This window comes from Penaeus chinensis, chromosome 14, assembly GCF_019202785.1.
Source record: "Penaeus chinensis breed Huanghai No. 1 chromosome 14, ASM1920278v2, whole genome shotgun sequence".
In the NCBI taxonomy this organism is placed as follows: Eukaryota; Metazoa; Arthropoda; class Malacostraca; order Decapoda; family Penaeidae; genus Penaeus; species Penaeus chinensis.
In genome coordinates this window covers 14,245,591-14,273,090 of record NC_061832.1, presented here as the reverse complement: position 1 = coordinate 14,273,090, position 27,500 = coordinate 14,245,591, and the positions used below count along the sequence as shown (strand labels likewise).

The window sequence follows — 27,500 nt, the reverse complement described above, 5'->3', positions numbered from 1 at the left end:
ATAGTGAGGGTGTGGTTTAGGGTGCATGCTTGTGTGTGGTCAAGGTGTTCATCTGTATGCATGTGTGTGCATGTCTCATTTGAAGACGTTTATGTGGGTATATCCATCTCTGTTGGTGAGCGTGTGACTTTGATGAATAACAACTAATTTAAATTTTCTGTTGAATGAATAAATTAATTGCAATGAATAATATATATATATATATATATATATATATATATATATATATATATATATATATATATATAGAAAAAAAGTACACAAATCAAGATCAACATCATGTACACAGATTACACATAACAATGAAATTACCAAGTGTGGTCACTGCTTCGTTGGGTTAAGGTTTTGATAGACCTGGATATGACATGAGTTGTATGTTCTTTCAAGGTAAGAAGGAATGTAATTTTGAATAATGTGCTGTATATAATTACGATGTTTACAAGAGATAAAACTGATTCTGAATCTGCACTGCATAAAAAAAAAAAAAAAAAAAAAAAAAATAATAATAATAATAATAAATGAATAGACAAAAAACTATTCCAAAGAAATTACCATTTAAAATATGACATAAAATCATAGCACACTTCTTTCAAACGATTTCCAATAATTCCCTAAAAACAATTCTACATGACTTTCTTCACATGCATTTAAAAAATTCTCAAATAGTGTTTCTTCAAAATAAAGAGTGCTATGTGGAAAGAAATATATAGATAACATTAACAGCAAAATGTGAAGATCAGTTTCAAGCATCACTTCAAGCATCATTATAGAAAGCATGCATCAAAACATGTTGAAATAAATGTGAGTTACACTCTCAAAAAGGCTGCTAAACTGCTAAAGCAATGAGTGAATCTTTAGCTGCAAGACATGGGCCAATGATGAGTCAGCTGGTGGGAGCAACCCATCTCTTAGGGTCTGGTGCTTTTGTGTGAAAAAAAAGAAGTTTATAATAGGTTTCATAATCTCAAAATAACTGGGTAAGTTTCTGTTCATACTGGACATGAGATTTTCTTGAAAAGCATTGGCGATGAAAATAGCAATTTGCTCTCTATCACTCACTCTCTCTTGCATGCACCCTTTTTCCATTTCGCCCCCACTTCTCCCTTCCATGTTCTCTTTCTCTCTTTTTCTCTCTCTCTCTCTCTCTCTCTCTCTCTCTCTCTCTCTCTCTCTCTCTCTCTCTCTCTCTCTCTCTCTCTCTCTCTCTCTCTCTCTCTCTCTCTCACTTTTCCACATCCCCATTTTCTCTCTTTCTTCTCTCACTTCTCTACTTTCTCTCACCTCTTTCTACCTTTTTTTTTTTTTCTCTGTCCCTCTTAATTCCTCTCAGCATTCTACCTAGAATGTATATTCTTTTAAGTTAATACAATAAATTGTAGTTCTTTATTTGGCACAATCATATCTCTACATGACAAAAACTATGTGTCTGACCCAAAGTTTTCTGTTGACATGCATTCCTCTCCCAGCAGTGTACCCCTTCCTAGGTCTTTGAAGATTAGACCAGCAATGGGCAAGGTCTCCTCATCCCACCCAGCATTACTCATGCCACCATGCACTCAAGAGCATGCATCAACTCAGTGAGTCATAATTGTAGAAAACCCGACCCATTTCTTGTACCAAAACAGGCAAAGTATCTTACTCTCTCATTCTCTTACATTTGCACTCTCCCTAACTCACTCACTTTCTCTCTCTCTTTTAGTGTACAAAACCTGTAAAGCAACAGGCACTTTGGAGCATTCATAATCAGCAAAGTTGGAAGAATCAGTTATATATATCTTACATATATTTGGGACATATAACAGCAATCATGCAAAACATTTATTCATAGCACTGAACACAAAGATCAGCATGGCATGCAACTTTTCTCATGACATTCACTGCGACTTACTCCCCATCCTGTTTGCCATGCGAGGGAGACAAACATGTGGGGGCACTCCAGAGATAGAGATTGACCTCATGCGATCCTCCACTGGATGCGCCCCTGTTTCCAGCAAGCTCACTGAGCGCAGTGCTTCACCATGAGTATCTATTGTCAATCAATGAGGGTCATAGCATTAAAACCTGAGTTTTGAAATTTGCAAGATGAAAACAACTTGCAAGTGATTTTCTCTTAATATAAGTGTGCTTTTTTTTGTAAACCAGAAATATATATCTACTTATTTGGGTTTGTATAATGAGAGACCTTGTCAGTCATGAAAGGTCTTAGTCAACTTCATGCTGATATAAGCACATCCTTTAACCCCTCAGACGGGTATCAGAAATCTCTTGGCGTTATAAACTCTGATGATTTCTGGCAATGTGAGAGTTCACTACATTTAGAGGAACTTCCTGCTCAACGCGCTCATGCATATAGCCATACCCTGCAGACCACATGGTTTGTTATGATGGCTATAAACGTGACCTGTCAGTAAGGGGTTAAGACGTAATAAATAAACAATACAATTAACCAATAAGGCTACTTAATAATTCCCAGGGCTTTACCTACAGTAAAATTATGATTATCTATAAAGAATATCTAAGCAAGATTCATCTCATAATGTAAAAAGAGAGCACATTTAATAAAATAGAAGAACACACCCAAAGTGCTTGCTAAAAATAATAAATGAAGCTCCTATCACATATGATGGTGTAAGTAAGACTGATTAATTACCCAACACAGGTATTGTAACTGATGTGCTTCCATTAAATCTCTAACAGAATATAACGAGGTTAACTCTGAACCTTGAAGCTACTCATGCTCATTTGTGCCTTTTTTTCTGCTTTTGTCACAATGACCTCTATTTAATATACTTCACTTCAAGAGAACAGAAATCTGATATGCATACTACCAACATATTAACCCATATCTGCTGGGCCCTGCTGTCATAACAAACCAACTAGACGTGCCGCGAATGGCTGTAGGTGTTGCAACGTGCTAGAGCTCACCGAGTGGAGAGCTCTGCTAGTTCTGTAGCGGACTCCTGGTCCAAACGGCAGGACAGTTGCCAGAAGCATTCAGAGTCGGTGACACCGAGAGATTTCTGATACCATCACTAACAGGTTAATTTTGAGACAATCTACCAGTCTGCACAAGGATCATCTTTACTGACTGCTCTATCATATACTAAGGAATATCACATTTGTGGTGATGAAAAAAGATGAAGGGAGGAGGAGAAGGTGGTAGAAGAAGAGGTAGAAGAGGTAGATGAGGAAGAAGAGGAAGAAGAGGGAGAAGAGGAAGAAGAGGAAGAAAAGGGAAGAAGAAGAAGAGTTAGAAGGAGGTAGGAGGTAGGAGTAGGAGGATGTAGGAAGAGGAGGGGGAGGAGGAAGGAGGAGGAAGGAGGAGGAAGAGGAGGGGGAGGAGGTAGGAGGAGGAACAGGAGGGGGAGGAGGTAGGAGGAGGAACAGGAGGGGGAGGAGGTAGGAGGAGGAAGAGGAGGGGGAGGGGGAGAAGGTAGGAGGAGGAACAGGAGGGGGAGGAGGTAGGAGGAGGTAGGAAGAGATAAGGGGAAGAGGCAGAAGGAGGAGGATAGTAGAAGTGGAGTGGGAGAACAAAGGAGAAGGGGAAAGGCAAAAGGGGAAGAGGGAGGGCAGTGGAGAGAAGAGAAACAAGGAGGAAAGGGGAAGGAAACTGAGGAAGGAAAGACTGATTAGAACCACCAAAGGAAGACAATGAAGCAGATAGGACAGATGAAAAATGAAATGAAGAAAACCACCAACTAGTTAAAGAATCTGATAAAAGCAAGAATATTAATTCAAAGATCTTTAAAGTTTTATTCACTGAGATTTATCTATCAAGGGAGAAAAAGGTTTTATTGCAATGAAAAAAAAAGAAAAAAAGGAAGACTCCCTTTGCTTTTTTGTTTATAAATGCTATATCATGGAAACAAAAACCAGTTACATAAATTTTATAAGTTGGATGTAATTACAAGGTCAATAAAAATGAAGATGATAATAATAATAATAATAATAATAATAATAATAATAATAATAATAATAATGATAATCATTATTATCATTATAACATCGATAATATCTATGAAGATTATTATGATGATGATGATAACAATAATGAAAATAATAATAATAATAATAATAATAATAATAATAATAATAATAATAAAAATAATAGTAATGACAATGATTATAATAAGATAAATAAAAAAAACTCTGTAATTGAAGTAAACATCCTCTGAAATTATAAAATAGTTATAGAGATAAATTTCCTGAAAATGAAAATGGTTAATAAACATTTTTTTTAATATACCAGACAGATGAATATCCAATCTATATAAAAAAAGAGGGATGTAAAAGGGAAAATTTTAAGATTTATTATCGAACAATATCCATTATCCATTATATCTCTTACCTATGATCCATGATCCATAAAAAAAACCCCAGAGAGAAGACAAAAAGAAGATGAAGAAGAAGAAGAAAAAAAAGAAAAAAAAAAGAAAGAAAGAAAGAACAAAAAGAACAAGAAGTAAGAGACATTGAAACAAAAAAAAAAAAAAAAGAGAAAGAAAAGGAAACTAAACTCAATTCACCTTTCTTTGGGGTTGTCGGTTCCGAAGCTGGCGTCCCATGCATCTGCGGAGCCTGAGTTGGCATGATGGGAGCTGTCAGGAGTCGGTACTCGGTGTTCACATCCCAAAGTGCATGACAAATCGAGTCCACCAAGTACCTGCGTATTTCATCAAGGTCCACTCGCCCTGATTCCCAGACTTTGAACTGGAGCATCGCCATCGGCCCTGGATAATAGAATCATCACAGAATAAGAGCAAAGTTCTGTAAATTACATAAGCAATACTGTAAAAGATGTTCTCCTACCTATTTCTCATTTCAAAACATTAAGAAATTTACATATTTTTCCTGCTCGTTTCTCATTTAATTTCATGTTAAGGTGGACACAATATTCACTTATTTACACCTCCTTACCTGGACTCTTAGTTGGACTGGGTTGATATTCTTGGGTCTGAGTTAAAGCTTCAAAATCATGCTTTGAAAAGATTTCTTGATAGGCATCTGGGGAAGGTCTGGGACAGCTGCAAGGCACAAATATCATTACATAAAAAAAAAAAAAAAAGTAATAGTCAGGTTCAAGATGAAGTAAAAAATGGTGGTATAGACATGACTCTGGAGGCCTTTCTTCTTCTGCTGTGTTATTACTATTGTTTTTATTATAACTACTATATCAGTAGTTCTATCTTGTTTTACTTATTCTTCTTAAGAATTTTGCTCTTTATTACCACTGAGTTATTCTTAGTAATCTGCCTATGTGTGGGCTTAATGCCACTGTGAATTGATTAATATTCTTTGTGAGGATAGAAATGTCCCATTACTATTGATAATAGTTCTGTTACTGATCTTCCAACTGATGTTGAATAGATTTAAAAACTGAATTAAAAATTTTCAGGGAAAAACAATATTCCTAATGGCAGTTGGAAAATAGGGTCATGACATTTTTTTTTAATCTAATTTTTACATAAATCTAATTTCCTTTCAGGATAACAGTAACACAAGTAAAATATTTGTTCTCTTTAAAATAATGTAACTTATTACCTTTCTGTTTATAGGATATATTGACAAAATTTCATTAATTCTCATAATAATTACCTATCACATATGGTATGGTCTGCTCTTTAAATAATTTCTGCAAGTCCTTGAAGACAAAGCAAAGATAGGTAATAGCTACTAATTGATCTGGGAACTTCCTCAAAGGATACTGCTACATTAGCCAATCACAAATTAGTTTCTAAGGTGAAGGACCAGATCTTTAACCCATTGGCGACGGGTATAGAAAATAAAAAAAAACTCTACGCTCTGGCGAACTGCGGCAACGCGCCAACTCTGAGCGCGTGAATTCGGTACATCAAGCCCAATCATTGCCTCGGGGCACTTTGGCGCGCTGCCGCGGCGGACAGCCGCACGCCACATTTTGGGCTTATTGTTATGACGCCTATAGGCGTGACCCGTCGCCATTGGGTTAAGAAAATTTTCTAAGTAAACCCATGCTAGAAAAATAATATGAAATTAACATGACCACTTAATTAATGGTATTGTTAACAGATCTTAAGAGGTGTTGCTCCATCTCTCATATAACATGGAATAAAAACTAACCTGATGTGCTGTACGGTGTTGCTGCTCCCATCAACAATGGAGAAAGCTATACAAGCTATGCCCTTTGCAGCTGACATTCTTGGTCTCACAAAGAGGAAGATGTTGGGTTCACTAGACATCTCTTGGTCTGTTGCTGAAAAGTCCTACAGAGAAAAAGAGATAAACCACATAAAACTTAACTTTATGGCATAGGTGGAAGTGTTTTCATTTATAATAATTTCTATCATATGTATTTATTTTCTTTTTCTTGGAAGTATAAGTAAATTTTCACTGGTACTCCATACAGCAACAGATGCAATTCAGTTAAAAAAAAAATTAACAGCTAATAAAAAAAATGATAACGACTACTATAACCTCTACACCAGACCTATAGGGACCAGAATATTAAATATCAAGCAGCAGTCATACTAGTATATACCTGAAAATGATGCTCTGGCCGATTATCTGCAAATTTGGGATGAATGAAGCTGCAGGACAACATATTCTGCCGCAGATAGTAACCAACAGCTTGCAGGTAAGGAAGAGCATTAGCACTGACAGTAAACCTGCCAATAAAGAAATAAAGTGATTACAAAAAGAAAAATAACAGATTTAGCTTAGGATTTACATTAAATGTTTATTTACTTGCTATCAAAAAACTGAATTCAAGAAGAAAACTAAACAGAGTGAGAAAAATAGCAATTTCTTATTATTATTCCAAGGCCAAATTCATTTTCTTTTACTGAGGCAAAGATACACTTGATAAGTTGTTGATGACTGGCTGAAAAATGATAATTATCATAAGCCTAACAAAAATCAAATAATTAGTATTACCAATGCATCAAGACATCATCACTCATAATCTAATTGTCTTCAAGTGCACATCTGCATTTAAAAACAACAACATAGATTTGATCTTTGTATGAATGAATTAAAAGAAAAGGTAACTAAACAGTATAAAGAAACCATGTTGCATTCTTTGAGAAAGCCCAAACCATGAACATCAATTCCCACTGCAAATTCAGAAAGGAAGCTACCTCAGCACTGTCTTTGGTGGCTGATAGGGAGGCTGTATAAAATGAACGTCTTCCGGTGTAAGTTTGTGCTGAGGGTTGCTCCACAGCATGATGCAGATGGCCTCCACCACGGCCTCATCCAGGCGGTTCTGCAGCATCCGCACCAGTTCCTCCTTGATTGCAGGGCCTGGAACAATTTAAATATAAATAATTTAAATTCAAATGTAATTAAAGATTTTATAGAGGGAGAAGGAGTGAGAAAGAAGAAAAGAAGAGAAGAAAAAGCAGGAGGAGGATGAGGAGGAGGGGGAGGAGAAGGAAAAAGATTAATAAGAATAGCTCTTTGTACTTTTTCTGTTACAATTCCTTTTACATCTTTTTGAAAGGTTTCTGTTAGCACATCCTTTCAATCCTAGCAAGTAAATCCCAAAGACAGCTCACCTTTTGACACTCTAAACCATATCCTTACCAGACAGAAACTTTAGAAATATGTAAGAGGAATCTACTCCGTTGTATATAAACAGGTAGATATATGACAAACAAACTTCTGCAAGTGAAGCAGCTTACCTGGCTCCGCAATGCCATGCACTGTCAGAACTATGTAGTGGTTGCGTTTGCGCTGAGCAGGAGTGGACGGGACACCCTCCATGATCACATCTTTCTCTCCAAATGAGCTCACACGTGGACGCAGTTCCTGTGGAGGAACACTTATAGAAAACCAGACCTTCTAAAAATAGATGACAGCAAATACTGAAAACTACATCCTAAATTGCAATTGAATTCTGTACCCCTGAAATCCCTGAATTGAATTTAGCATCCCCAAAAATACTTTTCATTAATATTGTATCCTTGGAATTCTGAAACTTAGTATCCTTGATATCCTCGAGGGCAAACCAAACCACCCGAGATGATTAGTAATCCTAAAAATCCTATATCCTATAACCAAGAGAGGGAGATTCTTACATATGGCTGAGATGTGCCCACATTCTTGAGGCTTAATGAGTCATCCTCCCGGCTGCCTCGTTTCCCAAGGGACACAGCAGATGAACTACGGGACAAGCCACAGTCATCCCGTCGGCCGTCCACTTGAGGCGAGACTGATACAGATTGCTGTTCATTCAGTCTGAAGTAGATTTTTGGATCAGCATAAGAAAGAAAGAAAGAAGGAAAGAAAAAAGAAAAGAAAAAAAAATGTACTTTGATTTTCAATAAGCTAATTAAACTGACTTTATATTATAATTATAACAACAATTTATGAGATATCAGTATCTTATCTTTTCTTTACACTTTTTATTTTTTGCCTTTCTTTTTGTTGATAAACCTGTGCATCACTAAGTCATATCAAATTCCATATGCCTAAAAGCTGAACTTACATGATAAATGTAGTAAAGATATAAATGAAAAAGGATAACTTCACAATATGAGTAACTGATACATTTTAATTAAATATTCAGCAATTTCAAATTATATGTAATGCTGATGGAAGATTTAGTTAAATTATGTTAACTGTACCTCTTGTGTTTGCAAGTTGTCCAGACTCACTAACATATTTTCCTGTCTTACCTTAAGTAGAAGACATTTGATCCATTCCCTGAACTGTCCTCGTACACAAACATATTCTTGCGGTTGTTGACTGAGAATGGGTTGAGGATAGTCCGGAGGGCTTGAATACCTTTGCTGCAGACCTTCCCAGCACCCAACTTCACTTTTGGATGCAGTTCAAAATGGGTTTCCCAAACTACTTGACAAGCAAATGCTCCTGCTTTAAACTTTAGAGCTGCTTCTAGATAACCTCGAGTGTCAGGATCTCCATCTGAAATGTTGGGTCAATCAACTTCTTTTCGGCAATGAAATGTTACAATTTATACTAACTTCTTTGGCCATGAAATGTTGGGTACAGTCAATGTCTTTCATAAAACTAATATCAAACTCAAGAAAACTTAAAGTAATGTAATTTGTTCTACTTCTTTCTCTGTTAATTACCTCTTGAAAATCTGTGCATATCTATATAAACACTTTCTACTAAAGTAAGATCAAAACTTTATCTCACCATCTATCCCCCGCCCCTTTGATTCTTCATGCCGCCAGATATCATCACATGTTTCTGGTTCAAGGAGACGGTTACACATGCGCGTATTATGCAGATCTTGTAGCAACAATGTCTGGTTGACAATCTTAACAAGATTCCGAACACTTCGCACAACTTCTGCTTGAACACCACGCCAACGAGCCATCTCTGCCTCGGTCCTTAGAAAAAATATGGTAAGGGTTGCACATCATCTACAGCAATAGTTCAGACATTAATCTTGCAACTTTTGTCTTTTGATAAATGGCCTCTTACCTCTACAATATCTTTAATGTTACACAAATCTCACTATAAGCCACATATTTGCAGACAGCATTTGAAATGGAAACCTTATTTACCTGCAATGGAAAAATGTATCCACTCTGTCTTTGGAAACCCTTAAGATCAGCCAAAACTCCGGCAGGAAAGGCCTCACTGACTCAAAGTCCTGTAGCCAGTCACAGCAGTCATTGTCAGAATCACTTATGTCTCCCTCACACCCATCCTCTGTTGTCTGTCCAGACTCCAGCAGACTTGATACGTCAGAATAATGACCACCAGGAACAGAGCCAGTCCCTGAGTTGTGGCGGCTTTTCATAAGCTCACCTCCAGCTCCTAAGAAAGATCGGGATTTGATTTAGAAAATTTGGGGGTGTAATATCTAATCATGGGGTACATACTTTATTAAACAATTGCTAATAAATTTCTAATGCAAAAGTAATACATACTGTTTTACAATTCTTAGAACTTGTGCTCCGACCATTCTAAAAATTATTGTGGCTTGATTAATGCTTTCTGAAATATCTATCAAATAAATGTATAAGTTACCTGAGCTGTGCCTGCTTTTCAGTAGATCTGCACTTGCCCCTGAATTATGCCGACTTTTCATAAGCTCTGCAGAATTGTGGCGACTTTTGAACAGCTCTGCCCACAAACCACAGCTACTGAAAATTCCAAGAATAGTATTAAAGGAAAGGAACAAAATATCAGGTCCAGTAAGTTGTCTCCTGTCTATAGGGCACTGATCCCCTTGCACTTCAAGGCTGACCCATCTCCTTCCTGATTATCTATCAGAATGCAAATTATTTTCACTGTTATATCATATCACTTTAGCAGTAACTGGAACAATTTATGGAGGAATTTTAAAAATCAAAGGTAAGTAAATAAAAAAAAAGTAGAGAAATTCTTATATTTCACTGAAACAAAAAAATTAAGAATTTTATGGGTATTCCTGTTACTGCATTTAGCTATACAAGTAAACTTATATCAAATTTACAAAACAGTCCTTTAAGGATCTGGATACAATGTTCTGTACTGATATAAATGTAGTAGAATAAGTAAGAACTCATAGAAGTTATATCTAATAATACTATTTGAGCACCTGCAGTAGCAACTTATCATGAATGCATTCCATTAACATTAAAAGCACAAATTATTAAAAGTCATCATATAATAGTCACACCTTCCACTGGTATTCATCACACTGTTTGATGAGCCTCTCAGCTGTTCCACTGCTGCCTCCGTCACATTTGGGACAAAGTTATCTGTGCTTGCAGATTTTCGAATCACTTCTGCCGATGCCTGAGGCCGGGGAATGCTTTCGGAACCACACCTGCAGTCACCATAAGAAAATGGTTCATTTGTGATGTAGACTTTGGGGAAAGAGCAGTTTACTTCTTTTCTCTCGGTTAATTTAACTTATTCTTTCAATCACTTACAAGGAAGGGCTCTTATAGAGATAATAATTTATAATAATAAATATATAAAAAATATGCATATATTTCCACTTCATGTTTTGGTCTTCACTCACTTTAAACAAGTTGAAAATATCAAATGACTGAGGCTTGTTGTTTATAAACTCATCTGCTCTTTATAATGACTATATTATATTAAATGTCAATGCTTAAAAAGGTCCCTAATTTGTAAAAATAACATTTGCAATCTAAAATAAAGCAAAAATATGATTTATAAAGTATTAAAGCCTTGTTAACATTGAAAATCAACAAAATTCAATCAATATGTCCAATCACTCACCTAATAAGCTCGTTGAGAGGCAAGGACAGTCGATGAGCTCCGTCTTTGAATGGCTTCTCAGTAGCTGCAGATGTAGTGTCTTGAGAAACCATACTGTTGGACCTCCCTAATACTTCATGTGCAACTGCTTCTTCACTTGCCATCTTGGTTTCGCTACATAATTCTGTATTTGATTGACCGCCACCTTCTGATTTGGAAATTTCCTTGAGGGACTCGCTAACCTCCTCTTTGGGGGCTTCACCTTTAACTTCAATTAGGTCACTTATTACTATTGGCTTTGCTGTTTCCTCAGAGAGACCAGCTAAGTCTGAAATCTGAGTGTCTTTTGGCATGCTAAGTGAACTAGCAGTTTGCTCTTCCAAAGGTGCATTATCCATGCTATAAATGTTGATTTCCTCTCCTGTTTCCTTATCTTTCTGCTGTGGGAGCGAATATTCTGAATCTTCCGATGGTAAAGCATCCTGCCGTTTTACAGTTCTGGTCTCTGTGATCGCTACAGCTGTGCTCTCTGGTTGCTTGCCAGGGACCTCCTTATCTTTACTTATAACTTCTTCTAATTTGGATACCGATAAATCAGCAGGTAGGATAATACTCTTCTTTGGAGACTCATAGGAACGGACTCTTATATCAGATGGCTGGTGTGAAGATTCTCGTGAAAAATTACCTCTCATGTGGTTATCATCTGGCAAATCAAAATAAAGAACCAACCTTGAGTTAGGACTACGTGATTCCAGGAAATAAAGAAACAAGAATAACAATCTATAAAATCATTAACATTACCATTCAACTATTTTTTTTTATTATTATTAATCATTTGAAATAATCCACAAATTTTACAAGATTCTCAAACTACTCACAAATATATCCAAATCTTCAAAATCAGACAAAAAATTCTGTTCTCTAATGAGGTCTTTCCAATAACCATAACCTTACTAATCAATGGTTGACATATTTTTTTCTCCTTCTAAATGTGTTACCTTTATCTCATTTTTTCCTGTATTGGTAATTTGCTTATGAATCTATACCTGAGTCTGAGTCTGAAGAGTTAACGGATCCCCTTCTTTCTGAGTCTCTTCTCTCCTTCCTCTCTCTCCGCCGAACCCATTTCTCTTTCTCTGACCCGTCTGCTCGTAAACTGCTTTCACCTTCCCCTAAAAGTGCTGCCAAAATAAATTATATAATTACACAAACAACTCAATGATAAACACATAATAATTGATACATAGATATAAAGACAAAGATATATATAGATATACAGGTGCATAGAGATATAGAGATCTGTAGATACATACAGTCAGATTACAGATAAATAGATATAAATAGATAGATAACCATATTTTGAGACATTTGTACTGAATATGCTCTTTTTCTGTCCAAGAGTTTTGGTGTGAAGGCTACAATGATATCTGCGTGACTACCTAATCATACACATCAACTGAGCAGCCTTTGCAACCAAGGCAATTAGTACATCCAGGAACCAAGGTAAACAAAAATAAAAGAAATTCTATTTTGGCTATCCTTCAATTCCCAACCCTTCCTCTGCTTCAACAAGATAAGAATAATTAAAAGCTTAAACCTGTAGGTAACAGCCAGAACAGAGCCCCTTGTGAATGGAGGAAAAACTGATATCATATGTCTTGGACAGAATAATAATAATAATAATAATAATAATAATAATAATAATAATAATAATAATAATAATAATAATAATAATAATAATAATAATAATAATAATAATAAAAAAAAAAAAAAAAAAATCCCTCTAACAAATGCCTCCTTTATCTGGTCCCTTCAGGTCTGGTATGAAAGCAGATCAAAATTGACAAACAAAGGGGATGGGAGTACAAAAAGGAAAAAAAAAAGAAAAAAAAAGAAAGAAAGAAAGAAAGAAAAAAAAAAATGGTAACCAACAGGGACCATAAAAACATAAAAACTAGATATGAAAATGAAGAACAGTCTGGTGCACTGCCTATTTTGCATAATCCTCAATCATCATTTGGGAGTCCTAATTTAGTTTGTAAATTAGCAATCTAAAGTGCCGGACCTGGAAGACAGATATACTAAACAAACTTTTAACTAATCATTAACAGGAATTAGATCGACATTTATCAATATTTTCAAATAATTCCTTACATTCAGTATCAAATGAAACTTTTGCTGCCTGCATTTTGGTTGGAGGACTTTTGAGCACATCTGGTGATGACAGACTGACTTTATTCATCTGACATACATTCTCCATTTGCCTCAACTGAGCTGTGTCATCTGCATGAGGATGTGGTCTGTTGAAAAAAAAGAGTCAGATTATATCATAAGAATTATAACAAATATTTTCTAAAAATACATAATCAAATAATAATAACTTCATTAATAGCAACAGTAGTCTATTATACTAATTCCTCAATTTTTTCTGATCCTCTGATTGCCCTAAAATAAACGTAAAAGATAAATTATCGTTAGACCTACACCACAGTGCAAAAGGTGAAATACTGTTAGATTTACCTCACAATGAGAAACTGATTCTTGAAGCCTAGAGGTGGCACCAAAGATGAGAAGTGCCGCCTTCTTATTTGTGTCTTGTCTTGAACTAAGTAATACAGAGTTCCTTCCTGCTGTAGGTGGTGACCATTAACACTCAGTCTTCCAAATTCCTGAAATGCGTCAGATTTCCCAGTCATGTATATGAAAACATACATTTGTACTGTATGTATATTCCAGGATAAAATGGATATAGGAACTATGAAGACTTTCATTCTTGTAATGAATCTAACAATAATTTTGTTCACACATATGAAAACCTTCTTGTACCTGCATGAACTTATCCTTGCTCTGCTCCATACCACACACAAAGTTCAAGGCAATTGATTCTGATATGCAGTTTCTAGGCTTCTGTGAGCTCTCAACATGTGCCGCCACCATGTCCAGCATCTGCTCTGTGAGTGGATAACTATGCAACATAGATGATGCTATTTCATCACGGAGCAGCCATTTAATCTGCAAGAGCATATTTTTGTTAAGGAAGTGTCTCTAACCTAACTCCATGCAATATTAAGTACAGTCATATTTTTCTTATATCAACACTGATGGATAAAATTGACAGGTAAAATTATTTCTACCGTCTTTCACTTTGCATACCACATAAACCTGAGTATAAAAATTGTTGAATACCAGCCTTATATCCCAAAAACTTAGAAGAAGATATAATATAAGTGATCTGCACAATAACTATATCTACCATCTATATTTGCTAAACATTTCCATATTCTTACCTCATCTACTGTTGTTACAATGGCCTGATACTGGCTGTTTGGCAGGTGTGCAAGTTGATCCTCATCTTCAATATACCTGAATAACGTCAGGTAAAGAGTATATTTTTAGATGACCCACTGTATGACAAAATATTACAAACAAAGTATAACACATAAAAATTTTCTAGCACAGGCATACAACCCAGAGCCATTCTCACTACAAAAATCACACTTACGACTCATCTACATCGGTCATGGATGCGCAGGTTGATTCCGATATCGTTCTTCCTCTCCTTAGTTGTGGTGAAGCCGTTGAGCAGAAGCTGGTGGTGCGATTGGACCTCAGATCCAGTAACGATGCAACAGTTTCACTTGTGTCTGTGGTCGCTAGGGCAGGGGGAAGAGTCATACAGAGCACATCCAAGGTCATGGTCACTGATGATAAATCCACTTCACTGCTACCCAGGCAGCGGACAACTTCATCTAAAGGGAAGCGAATGAGACATTAGGCATAATCAAACAGCCTATCCATTGGGAAAAATAAAATACAGTAAGATGCATTCTATAAACATTTGTGCAATCAGCCTATGGTTGTACCATAGGCTTAATCAAATGTAATTAAATGTAATATCTGTCTGTCCGGTTTCAAGTTTCAAAAATATCCGTAGGTTTTTTAAATATTCACCGGTACAGTATTCAAGGAAAAGTATAATGGAAGTCACATTCACCTAAGCATGTTGGGAGACATTTAACCGAGATGGTAGACTGGACATGACCCGCCAGATACACTGTGCAGGTAAGGTGAAGAAAGAGAGGTGGTATTGGCCCGTCGCCCAGATCCATGTGGTCTGGCACTGTGCTCAGGTCCTCATCTCGCTCGCTAATGACAGAGGTCTTATCTTCATCACCCTCAAAAGCTGTCAACTGGCTGTGCAGACGGCGATAAACTAAAAAAATAAATAGTGTCATTAACACTTCAAATGAGGTTTCCAAATGTAGTTAAAACACTTATGTACACTTTCATACACACATAAATGCATACATACATATACGCACACAATACAAATAAAAACAGCTTTATAAATAATCTATCCACCCACATTTATACAAGCACTAGGTTAAGTCCAACCACAAACAAACCACAGCAGGTCACAGAAACCTTCTGCGTCTGATTCCCTCCTTACCGCTGCTTCCTACTTCTGATCTAAACTCTATGCTCTTGTCGTGGTCTTCTTCCTCTTCCCCAACTTCATCATCATCATCATCGTCGTCTTCCTCTGCACCATTTACAGTTGTCTCATCTTCCAGTTCCTCTTCGCCTTCAGTAAATACATCCGACTTCTGAAATCGTGCAAATAATTTTTATGATCACAATCCTTTGAACTTTTTTCTGTATGATAACAATAGACAAGAAGCAAATGGATGAATTTCTCTCAAGTTTTTTGAAAATATTAAGATTTAATATTCATAAAATGCATAAATATGGATGTATACATATAACAAATCCATGAACATATGAACAATATAGTGTTAAATCTAAAAAAAAAATGGAAGATAGTTACTGTTAAATTCTTTAGAGCAAAAACATGAAAAGCAAACACCATATATTTTGATATTACAAAGCTTTTTACACCAAGGGTCTATTAATTACAAAAGTAGGCAGCAAAGAAAAGAATTTAAAAAAAAAAAAAGAAAATTAGTGTAGAAAAACAATAATGCTGCATTTTGCAAGTTGTATAATGCATACTGCCTTTACTTACACAGCAAACCCTTCATACACCCTCATGCATCAATGAATTCATACAACCTATATGCACCAATAACTTCATAACATGGTCATCCCACCAAAGCACAGATCATAATGATGACATGCAAATGCCAATAAGGATGCGAATATCAAGGAAAATTCATCATGGGATGTAGCAGATGAGAGATGCCGTAGCCTCGAAGTCACACTTTTTCCTAAAGGCTCAAGAATCTTGTTTCAAAAAGAAAGACAAATATAATCTAAGAATTCTTAAGTATGAAAACAGAAATAGATACAGGACTACTGAGATACCTAGAGTGAAATCTTTTCCTATTAAAGTTATACTAATAATAAAGAAAACATTCATAAGTAACAAAGTAGAGACCAATAAACAGTATGAAGGGATATTAATATTTCAAAAAGGCTATGTTAGAGTACACAGGCTGCTGCTTCTACATAAGATACATGCATACTTGTCAATAAGTATATTATGTACATTACCCTCAGATCACCGTCGTGAAAATTTAAAAATAAATATTTACGACCAAGTACAATATATTTTAACTACTACCATTCAACCAAGAGATATGAATTAATATATAAAAAACTAAACATGCAAAGCATATATTCTTTGAAATTAATCTGAGGTTACTGCACAAATACTTATAATGGAGTACCTTGCTGACAGATACTCTTCGCAATTTTCGATGCTTCGTCAGGTCAAGCTGAGCCTGTAAGGTTGGGCACTTTATTACTCATAGCAAGAAGGGGTTCAGACACCATGCTTGAAGTATCGAGGAGTACATCTCTGAATGTACTATATGCCTGAGCATGGAATGCTGTTTGAGACAAGATATCAGCAACTTTGTGTGCTTCGACATGTGTATGTGGGGGTTAAGAGGTGTTGTGTAGATGTGACTGTGAGTGTTAGTGTGACTGTGAGTGTTAGTGTGACTGTGAGTGTTAGTGTGACTGTGAGTGTTAGTGTGACTGTGAGTGTTAGTGTGACTGTGAGTGTTAGTGTGACTGTGAGTGTTAGTGTGACTGTGAGTGTTAGTGTGACTGTGAGTGTTAGTGTGACTGTGAGTGTTAGTGTGACTGTGAGTGTTAGTGTGACTGTGAGTGTTAGTGTGACTGTGAGTGTTAGTGTGACTGTGAGTGTTAGTGTGACTGTGAGTGTTAGTGTGACTGTGAGTGTTAGTGTGACTGTGAGTGTTAGTGTGACTGTGAGTGTTAGTGTGACTGTGAGTGTTAGTGTGACTGTGAGTGTTAGTGTGACTGTGAGTGTTAGTGTGACTGTGAGTGTTAGTGTGACTGTGAGTGTTAGTGTGACTGTGAGTGTTAGTGTGACTGTGAGTGTTAGTGTGACTGTGAGTGTTAGTGTGACTGTGAGTGTTAGTGTGACTGTGAGTGTTAGTGTGACTGTGAGTGTTAGTGTGACTGTGAGTGTTAGTGTGACTGTGAGTGTTAGTGTGACTGTGAGTGTTAGTGTGACTGTGAGTGTTAGTGTGACTGTGAGTGTTAGTGTGACTGTGAGTGTTAGTGTGACTGTGAGTGTTAGTGTGACTGTGAGTGTTAGTGTGACTGTGAGTGTTAGTGTGACTGTGAGTGTTAGTGTGACTGTGAGTGTTAGTGTGACTGTGAGTGTTAGTGTGACTGTGAGTGTTAGTGTGACTGTGAGTGTTAGTGTGACTGTGAGTGTTAGTGTGACTGTGAGTGTTAGTGTGACTGTGAGTGTTAGTGTGACTGTGAGTGTTAGTGTGACTGTGAGTGTTAGTGTGACTGTGAGTGTTAGTGTGACTGTGAGTGTTAGTGTGACTGTGAGTGTTAGTGTGACTGTGAGTGTTAGTGTGACTGTGAGTGTTAGTGTGACTGTGAGTGTTAGTGTGACTGTGAGTGTTAGTGTGACTGTGAGTGTTAGTGTGACTGTGAGTGTTAGTGTGACTGTGAGTGTTAGTGTGACTGTGAGTGTTAGTGTGACTGTGAGTGTTAGTGTGACTGTGAGTGTTAGTGTGACTGTGAGTGTTAGTGTGACTGTGAGTGTTAGTGTGACTGTGAGTGTTAGTGTGACTGTGAGTGTTAGTGTGACTGTGAGTGTTAGTGTGACTGTGAGTGTTAGTGTGACTGTGAGTGTTAGTGTGACTGTGAGTGTTAGTGTGACTGTGAGTGTTAGTGTGACTGTGAGTGTTAGTGTGACTGTGAGTGTTAGTGTGACTGTGAGTGTTAGTGTGACTGTGAGTGTTAGTGTGACTGTGAGTGTTAGTGTGACTGTGAGTGTTAGTGTGACTGTGAGTGTTAGTGTGACTGTGAGTGTTAGTGTGACTGTGAGTGTTAGTGTGACTGTGAGTGTTAGTGTGACTGTGAGTGTTAGTGTGACTGTGAGTGTTAGTGTGACTGTGAGTGTTAGTGTGACTGTGAGTGTTAGTGTGACTGTGAGTGTTAGTGTGACTGTGAGTGTTAGTGTGACTGTGAGTGTTAGTGTGACTGTGAGTGTTAGTGTGACTGTGAGTGTTAGTGTGACTGTGAGTGTTAGTGTGACTGTGAGTGTTAGTGTGACTGTGAGTGTTAGTGTGACTGTGAGTGTTAGTGTGACTGTGAGTGTTAGTGTGACTGTGAGTGTTAGTGTGACTGTGAGTGTTAGTGTGACTGTGAGTGTTAGTGTGACTGTGAGTGTTAGTGTGACTGTGAGTGTTAGTGTGACTGTGAGTGTTAGTGTGACTGTGAGTGTTAGTGTGACTGTGAGTGTTAGTGTGACTGTGAGTGTTAGTGTGACTGTGAGTGTTAGTGTGACTGTGAGTGTTAGTGTGACTGTGAGTGTTAGTGTGACTGTGAGTGTTAGTGTGACTGTGAGTGTTAGTGTGACTGTGAGTGTTAGTGTGACTGTGAGTGTTAGTGTGACTGTGAGTGTTAGTGTGACTGTGAGTGTTAGTGTGACTGTGAGTGTTAGTGTGACTGTGAGTGTTAGTGTGACTGTGAGTGTTAGTGTGACTGTGAGTGTTAGTGTGACTGTGAGTGTTAGTGTGACTGTGAGTGTTAGTGTGACTGTGAGTGTTAGTGTGACTGTGAGTGTTAGTGTGACTGTGAGTGTTAGTGTGACTGTGAGTGTTAGTGTGACTGTGAGTGTTAGTGTGACTGTGAGTGTTAGTGTGACTGTGAGTGTTAGTGTGACTGTGAGTGTTAGTGTGACTGTGAGTGTTAGTGTGACTGTGAGTGTTAGTGTGACTGTGAGTGTTAGTGTGACTGTGAGTGTTAGTGTGACTGTGAGTGTTAGTGTGACTGTGAGTGTTAGTGTGACTGTGAGTGTTAGTGTGACTGTGAGTGTTAGTGTGACTGTGAGTGTTAGTGTGACTGTGAGTGTTAGTGTGACTGTGAGTGTTAGTGTGACTGTGAGTGTTAGTGTGACTGTGAGTGTTAGTGTGACTGTGAGTGTTAGTGTGACTGTGAGTGTTAGTGTGACTGTGAGTGTTAGTGTGACTGTGAGTGTTAGTGTGACTGTGAGTGTTAGTGTGACTGTGAGTGTTAGTGTGACTGTGAGTGTTAGTGTGACTGTGAGTGTTAGTGTGACTGTGAGTGTTAGTGTGACTGTGAGTGTTAGTGTGACTGTGAGTGTTAGTGTGACTGTGAGTGTTAGTGTGACTGTGAGTGTTAGTGTGACTGTGAGTGTTAGTGTGACTGTGAGTGTTAGTGTGACTGTGAGTGTTAGTGTGACTGTGAGTGTTAGTGTGACTGTGAGTGTTAGTGTGACTGTGAGTGTTAGTGTGACTGTGAGTGTTAGTGTGACTGTGAGTGTTAGTGTGACTGTGAGTGTTAGTGTGACTGTGAGTGTTAGTGTGACTGTGAGTGTTAGTGTGACTGTGAGTGTTAGTGTGACTGTGAGTGTTAGTGTGACTGTGAGTGTTAGTGTGACTGTGAGTGTTAGTGTGACTGTGAGTGTTAGTGTGACTGTGAGTGTTAGTGTGACTGTGAGTGTTAGTGTGACTGTGAGTGTTAGTGTGACTGTGAGTGTTAGTGTGACTGTGAGTGTTAGTGTGACTGTGAGTGTTAGTGTGACTGTGAGTGTTAGTGTGACATATCTTTGGAGGGCAATTGCGCCACATAACTGAGAATTAAAATCATCAGATTTCACCATCCACTTACAGAATTTAACTTGCTAGACCCGCAATTATTCTTTCTCTGTGCTTCGATCCTCGGTAATGATCCTACATGGTCTAAAACTGATCCTGATTTTTTTGTCACAACTACATAAACAAACACACGCACGCACACACACCCTTTCGAGAAGGGATTGCAACAATCACAGGTGTATTACACTGCTCTGAGTAATAGCACCAGAGACCAGAACAACTCAAATGAATTCCTAGCAAAGACACAATAAACTGCTTTAATTAACTGTACCAAAGGGACTTCAGTCATGGGCTACTTGTCACCTACATCAGCACACATGCACACACACACATGCATGCACACACGAGCGCACGCTCACATGCACACTTCACAGTGAATGGGTTAAATAATATACACAATAAAAAATATGAATGCTAGATATTTTTTCTTACTATGCCTAAAACAGGAAACACAGTTAAAATAATGGAAAACACTTTTACAAATCACAGACAAAACTATGAATTACATGGTAGTGAAGTAAAACTTATCTAAAAAAATATATATATATCTAAGAGTGCTACAGTGACAAAAAAAAAAAAAAAAAAAAAAAATACAGATTATATAAAGGCATTACTAGATACTCTTTGATGATAATACATGTGACAAATGGATATCTAGGCATCTAAAGTTCATAAATAGTCTGATGTCTTCAAATACAATTTTGTCAGCACTCTTATGTGACTATCCTCTTCATAAAATCTTCACTAACGATTCATAAAATGTCTAACCCCAAACTCTCCTGTCATTACATGAAAAAAAACTAAAACTAAAACTAAAACTAAAACCTACATGACTTTCACTCTTCACATCACTTTTAGCAACAGAAAATACAGACTAACAGTTAAACACAAACTCAATATGTATTGTTAGAACAGCTCAAATGAATCTCATATCATGTATAGATGAGCACATACAAACACTTCTACATATATATGTGAGTAAAGCTCTCAGGTCCTGTAATTTAAAACTATAGAATCATTAGTAGTCCCACATGCAAAGCTATAATAAGAAATATCCTTCTAACTATTTTTAAGTACTTTGCTTTTTGTTCACTTCTTAAAGTGAAACATGAAACTTTTTTCTGGAGCAAAACTAAATAAATAATGAAACACAGAAACATTATTCCTGATATCAAATGCAAATTCTTACTTTTTTCATATAGTTCCTAGTTAGTCAACTATTGCTCACATCAATTTCAGCAAATTACATTTTCAGACAAAATGTTACTTTACAATTAATGCTGCGAATGCATTACAGGGCCTACTATACAAGACAACCTTCCACAAACAAGTGAGCGTCACTCCTCCACGAAAAAAAAAGAGATAAAATTCCTCTCAAAATATGCAATAGTAGCTTAGGAACAACATGCGGTGTTGAGGGAAAGCTTCTACGGACTTCTCTGGCCCTCCTTTGGGATGGGTGACACAAAATTACACACAAGGATTCACTTCTAACCTGGTCCCAGTGTTCAAGGTCCTGGCCAGAGACATAGATGAACTCCCCAACTGGTGTTCCCTGTACCACCAGTCAGAAGTGAAAAAGAGTTTACACATATGTCTCCCAATAAAATGTTATTCTTACTCATAACAGAATATCCAATTTGGTGAGTACACAATTTGTTACTTGGGGATATAAATAGGACTTCATCATATTACCTTCTTTTTAAGACCATGATCATGAAGTATTCCTTAAAGCATTATGTATCACAGTTGTAAAAAAAAAAATAATAATTATGATAAGATGAAACATATTGAGCACCTCAAAAAATGTACATGAAAATGAACATAAGTCACAAACAATCAGCAAGAACTATAATTTGTAATAATAATAATAATAATAAAAACCCTCTCATGCATGCCAAGTTTCAAGTATTTTTTTTGTGTGATTTATTCCCCTTCTCACTATCCAGGTTATCATCAAGTAAAACCTGCTACTGGGGGCTGCTAACATGCACATGAGTCATGAGAAACTGCTGACCTACTGAATAACTTGAAACAGCATTGGGTCTTCTATCAACAATTTAATTATTTTACATTTTGAACTACATTTAGTGTTTGATGAATTACGTGTATCAGCACCACATATCAGAACCCTAATAAATAACACAAATAATTACATTGCATGAGTAAGAGGGTTAATGATAGTAATAATGGTAATAATGGTAATAATGGAAATAATAGTAATAATAATAATAATATTAATAAAAAAAAAAAAATAATAGTAACAATAACAATATCAATAATAATAATAATAATAATAATAATAATAATAATAATAACAACAATAATAATAACAATATTAACAGTAATAATACCACATGAAAAATAATAATACAATAATAACAACTATAATAATAATAACAACAGAGTTGAAGCATATAATAAGTAATGCTTCACACATATTAGTTATAAATATTTTTTTCTGTCTCTCCAGTCTGGTGTCAAGATGCTGTGGCAACTGTGCTAAAAGCATTTAAACAAACATAAAGAACTGCAAGTAGACATGATAACACACACAGAATAATAACTAACATATTTATGAATGGTGACTTGCCAAATCAATAGGACAAATTAACTGACCAACTGGATGAGGAGGGGGACAAAATAAATATGCTGAATGCTAGAATAATAGTTGAATGGGAAATTTTGATGAAGATTTCATCAAAATGTGTGAAGTTACTCATTCTTATATACAGCTTTTTCTAAGTCTAGGTTCTAACATAATTTTACTACATTTTGTAAATGTATTTGTCCTTTACAATACTGTCATCATTAGTATGAATAATACAATATTCCTTAGTTAATGATTCCTTAAGTTTCCTTTTGACTACCATCATATAACCATAATATTCAAGAACAAATTAATAAATAAAGTTCTACATTAACATTTTTTCTGAAATATAAATTGCATTTATATATTCCCTGATTTCAAAGCACCTTCACATGAAATGAATGACGTGATCACATAAATATTTTACTAAACTTCTGCTTAATTGTTTGTGGCTTTCCAGTGCAAATCTAATAATCTACTGAAACATATGTAAAAGCATCATTCTTGCATTAGGTATGTCTTTACTCCAAAAATTTCTTACCACACCAAAATATCCCTATTATTGCCAACAGTCTATATCAATGTTCTTTGTAATATGAGAAGTTGAATTCTTTTACAATTGCTAACACTGTCATTCTAATCCATCACTAGCACCATTCATGCTATAGAGGCACTTCATGAATCATATACTAGTTCAACAATCTATTGCATAAAAAAATATATACATATATAATTAGTCCTTATATTACATAATGATCCCTGTATTTGAAATCTACTTCTAATTTCACATACCTCACTTGAGTGATGAAGAGTGCGAGGAGAAAAATAATAATACTCTGGGAGTGACGGGACTGGCCGGAAGGAACCCTGAAGAATGGTTGTGAATCTCTCTTTAATGCTCGTATGGAGTTGCTGCAAGTCACGGCATGGAAGGTGGAGCTTCAAAAGGGAGAGGGGGAATTTATTGCTGCGACTGCTGCCACTGCTAATTTTCGTACTCGATGGCACAGGTGAAAATGGTGGATCTTGGCTCTCCTTCTTCATGTCCTGAAAGAGTTTTGTTCCTTTATTTATTTTACTTTAACAGAACTCATAAATACTATTCATGTAATATGCAACATTATTTGGACTTTGTCCTAAGTATAAATTCTTCCACCATTTACCTTCACATTACTAGACTGATTTGCATCATCTGCTTCTGATACTAAAACTGATTCAGGCCGACACTGATGCATCTGCTCCAAATTCATGCGCAGACGGAAGTCTCGAAGATGCCCACATATAGTCTGTCAATTACCATACATGATTCTTCATAAACAGTTTTGGGGATAAAAAAAAAAGAAAGAAAGAAAGAGAAGAAGAAAGAAGACTTAGTATAACATATGTCTGCCTGCCTGGTCAGAATGATGAGAGCAGTTTGATTCAATAAACACAATTTGCAGTAAAGTGGAACATTTTGACAACATACCCTAAACCGTTCATAGAAGGCAATTCATACATTTCTATATATTTATTTATCTTCATCTATAATCATTCATCTATCTGTATCTAAATGATATACCTATATCTATCTAACTTTAAGTCAAAGCTCCTAACCATACTGCAATCAAAGAAAAACTTACTTGAAGAAAGTGAGTAATTTCAATTTCCATGACTGATTCATGGCAGTGATCGAGAGCAGCTTGCACGTCATGTGAATGGACAATAAGGTCTTTCTGAAGCGCTTGGAAAACACCAAGAACAAAACTTCGAAGGTGACATACTTCTATTGCCTCCATATGGGCCCGGAGACAGCTTGAATCAGCTAAAAGTATGAAACCAAACCGTTAGCTACACCACAGAAAATGGAAAAAGATGCAGTAGTTACAAAACAGTCATGCAAAGTGATCCAGTACGCCACTACAACCACCAGTAATACTACTACCTCCAACATCAGACTCCTCGGATCGTGGTTCTGGACTTGGCTGCTTGAGGTCCTCCTGGATGGTGAGAGAAGCAGGCAGGGGTTCGTCCTTTAGAGGCACAGTGTCCTCTACCACATCCGATTCCAATTTAAATGTGGAATCAACATAGATGTCCTTGCCAACCACATTGCAGCGCTCCTCTCTGGGCCCATTATGAAGTGCAGATCAGGAGACATAGAAGTTTACATACATATACAAGTGCATATATTGATAAACAAATATATACATGTCAGAGACATACATAAGTAAGTAAATGATAAATAAAACATTTGAAGACATATACAATAAAGATTAAAGGAAAAAGAAAACATCCACAAATCATTTATATAGAGCAATCACTTACAATTTTCCATACAGAGTGAAATAAAAATAAAAAGGTCAAAAATTGAAGTTCTGTGATAAACAAATCTTGATAAAGGAACCTGATAAAAAAAATTCAAACTTTATTTTTCAACAGGTACAGTGGTAGAAATAAACAATAACTTTTATAATTTGGTATTCAATAATAAGACTACAACATTCTATTTCCTTTTATACTGGAATCTATGACTCTTAAGCACTGTGAACTTCAGAGTATATGAACAATTCTAATTAAAGGATTATCAATTTGACAGTCTGTGCGTGAAAGGCAACCTCTATTCTATTATTTCATATTCTCAAGGGAAAATTTCACTCAATTTTGGCAGTTCATTTTAGATATTAATACATACATGTAATGCTTAGATATACATATATATACTTTAACACAGTCATCATACCTATTTCAAGCCACTGAACCAACAATAAATACATTCACTTCAAAGAACATCTTAATTACAAGTTTAGTAATATTCAATTCTGTTAATTTCACAAAGAAAGAGAGAAAGAAGTGTAAACAAAATGCAAATGAAACTCTGACTAAAGAAGAAATTAGTGAAGGATAATCAAACAAGGAAAAACAGAAATGCATACCTGTTGACAAGCTGTGTGGTAATACTACTCAACTTGCAGTCATAGATGTAGATGGGAAGCATAACTGCACCAAATATTGGCTTGTGACAAGGTGATGCTGGCACGGCGCTCGTGCTCTCATCAGCACTAGGGACTCTGCAGATACCCTCACATTCATTTACAGTCCCTTGGCCTCGGAGGTGTAGAGGAAGGCAACTATCATCGCTTCTTATGGCCTCCGTCGACATGCTTTTGCTCGATGTATCAAAGACACCCGAGTGCGACTTTGATGGCATGGATATGTATATTTTCCTACCATGGTCTGTGGGTGAAGCCACCGGGGGAGGATCACACTGTGGCTCTTTAGTGGGTGAGTCAATGGATCCAGTTCTGTTCCTCTCAGCCACTGACTCACTCTGACCAAAGGAACTACATCGATCCCTGCTTACATGGAATGAACTGGCTCGTTCACGTATTGAGTCTGAGATGATTTGCTGTACTGGCTGGGAGTGTGTGGGAGGAACTGGTCCTGAACGGTACCTGACCCTTGGGGTGATGTTGTCTCCACTCTCCATAAACATGGTTGATGACCGACTGCTTGTAGGGGTTGGAGGTGGAAGGCTTGGGGATGTTAGATGTGTCAAGGAGGAGTTGCTGCTCTCTAAGGACACTTGCTGTTCTGATGTCACTCCCCCCTGTGGCTGATCAGTAGTGTTTGTCTCTGTGTCCAAGTCTAAAATGTTCTCTGTGCCAGGAATAAGTCTAATAGCTTTATTTGTGGCATCAGAAATATTTGCCCGTTTCACAAGCAGGAGCTTAAGGTCATGATAGGAAGCAGGAAGCAGAGTTATCAGAAGGTGGTTATTAGAAACTCCCTTCAGGAAGCAACGCCATTTTGGAGGGTCACTCATTCTACCTGTGAAAAAAGGAACAATTTTATTAAAATATTACTTATAAGAGATTTCTATCCAAATCTATAATATTTGTTCTAATTAACCTGAACATTACTGTCACTTATCAATAACGTTTGAAAAATCCTTTATTAAATCTTGTCTCTATATACAATCTAATGTTTCTTCATTTTTTGCAATACTGGAATACTCTTCAACTAACCAACACTGGTATTGATAAAAGGTGATGGCTGGGCATTATGAGATCGCTGGCGATCCCGGAGCATCTTGGGCAAGGCTTGTAAGTCTGCTGTGCTCAGGTGGAACTCTCGATCGTGGTGCAGCTGGCTCAAGTGTTCCAGCAACAGAGAATAGGCTATCTGGTTAGCTTCATCAATGCCAGAAGTCTCACCTCCAAAAGTAACTCTTTTTATGAGACTTGTGAACAAATCTGAGAAATACAATGTAATAATGATAATAAGTGTAGAATATGATAAGGAGACATGTTTTACATTCTCTAAAGGATCCATAATTACACAATAAATCATATACAGGTTAATCAAATAGAGAGATAAACTGAAGATGGTAAATGTATAAGACCCACCCACCTTGTACGTAAGTTGACACAAGCAGTTCCACTTGCTGACACTTGGGCAGGAGCCTAATAAGATCAAATGTGAATGGCACTTGTGAGATCCTAGGTTGGAGGTCCTGGCTGGCCTCTGTCAGGGGAGGTCGCAGTTCTGTAAGTCCCGGGCCAGCAGGCAGTGGTGCACTCTGGCACATTAGCAGCAGCTGTTCCAGAGTCAGCAGACCC

At 36.8% G+C, this 27,500-nt stretch overlaps 1 protein-coding gene across 13 annotated transcripts in view; it reads right to left on the bottom strand.

Annotated features, from left to right (window-relative positions):
• LOC125032482 (KICSTOR complex protein SZT2-like) overlaps positions 1-27,500 on the bottom strand; it is an 82,648-nt gene that overhangs the window by 31,822 nt on the left and 23,326 nt on the right. For 6 of the 13 annotated variants that reach the window (XM_047623630.1, XM_047623633.1, XM_047623641.1 and 3 more), the window contains exons 20-50: positions 27,292-27,500; positions 26,907-27,134; positions 25,815-26,709; positions 24,821-25,005; positions 24,522-24,703; positions 24,063-24,185; positions 23,692-23,946; positions 21,805-21,864; positions 16,863-16,916; positions 15,623-15,779; positions 15,167-15,385; positions 14,675-14,921; positions 14,460-14,535; positions 13,999-14,184; positions 13,693-13,841; positions 13,327-13,472; positions 12,219-12,353; positions 11,194-11,875; positions 10,622-10,771; positions 9,988-10,103; positions 9,519-9,774; positions 9,145-9,341; positions 8,658-8,907; positions 8,058-8,217; positions 7,662-7,788; positions 7,116-7,281; positions 6,518-6,644; positions 6,100-6,242; positions 4,918-5,024; positions 4,527-4,730; positions 1,889-2,026 (exon numbers count right to left, since the gene is read on the bottom strand). The exon at positions 27,292-27,500 is cut by the window's right edge and continues 29 nt beyond it. In XM_047623630.1, the coding sequence (XP_047479586.1) occupies positions 1,889-2,026; positions 4,527-4,730; positions 4,918-5,024; positions 6,100-6,242; positions 6,518-6,644; positions 7,116-7,281; positions 7,662-7,788; positions 8,058-8,217; positions 8,658-8,907; positions 9,145-9,341; positions 9,519-9,774; positions 9,988-10,103; positions 10,622-10,771; positions 11,194-11,875; positions 12,219-12,353; positions 13,327-13,472; positions 13,693-13,841; positions 13,999-14,184; positions 14,460-14,535; positions 14,675-14,921; positions 15,167-15,385; positions 15,623-15,779; positions 16,863-16,916; positions 21,805-21,864; positions 23,692-23,946; positions 24,063-24,185; positions 24,522-24,703; positions 24,821-25,005; positions 25,815-26,709; positions 26,907-27,134; positions 27,292-27,500 (6,329 nt within the window). The remainder of the gene's footprint in view (positions 1-1,888; positions 2,027-4,526; positions 4,731-4,917; positions 5,025-6,099; positions 6,243-6,517; positions 6,645-7,115; positions 7,282-7,661; positions 7,789-8,057; positions 8,218-8,657; positions 8,908-9,144; positions 9,342-9,518; positions 9,775-9,987; positions 10,104-10,621; positions 10,772-11,193; positions 11,876-12,218; positions 12,354-13,326; positions 13,473-13,692; positions 13,842-13,998; positions 14,185-14,459; positions 14,536-14,674; positions 14,922-15,166; positions 15,386-15,622; positions 15,780-16,862; positions 16,917-21,804; positions 21,865-23,691; positions 23,947-24,062; positions 24,186-24,521; positions 24,704-24,820; positions 25,006-25,814; positions 26,710-26,906; positions 27,135-27,291) is intronic. The other 7 variants (XM_047623640.1, XM_047623642.1, XM_047623632.1 and 4 more) reach the window with 6 other exon arrangements.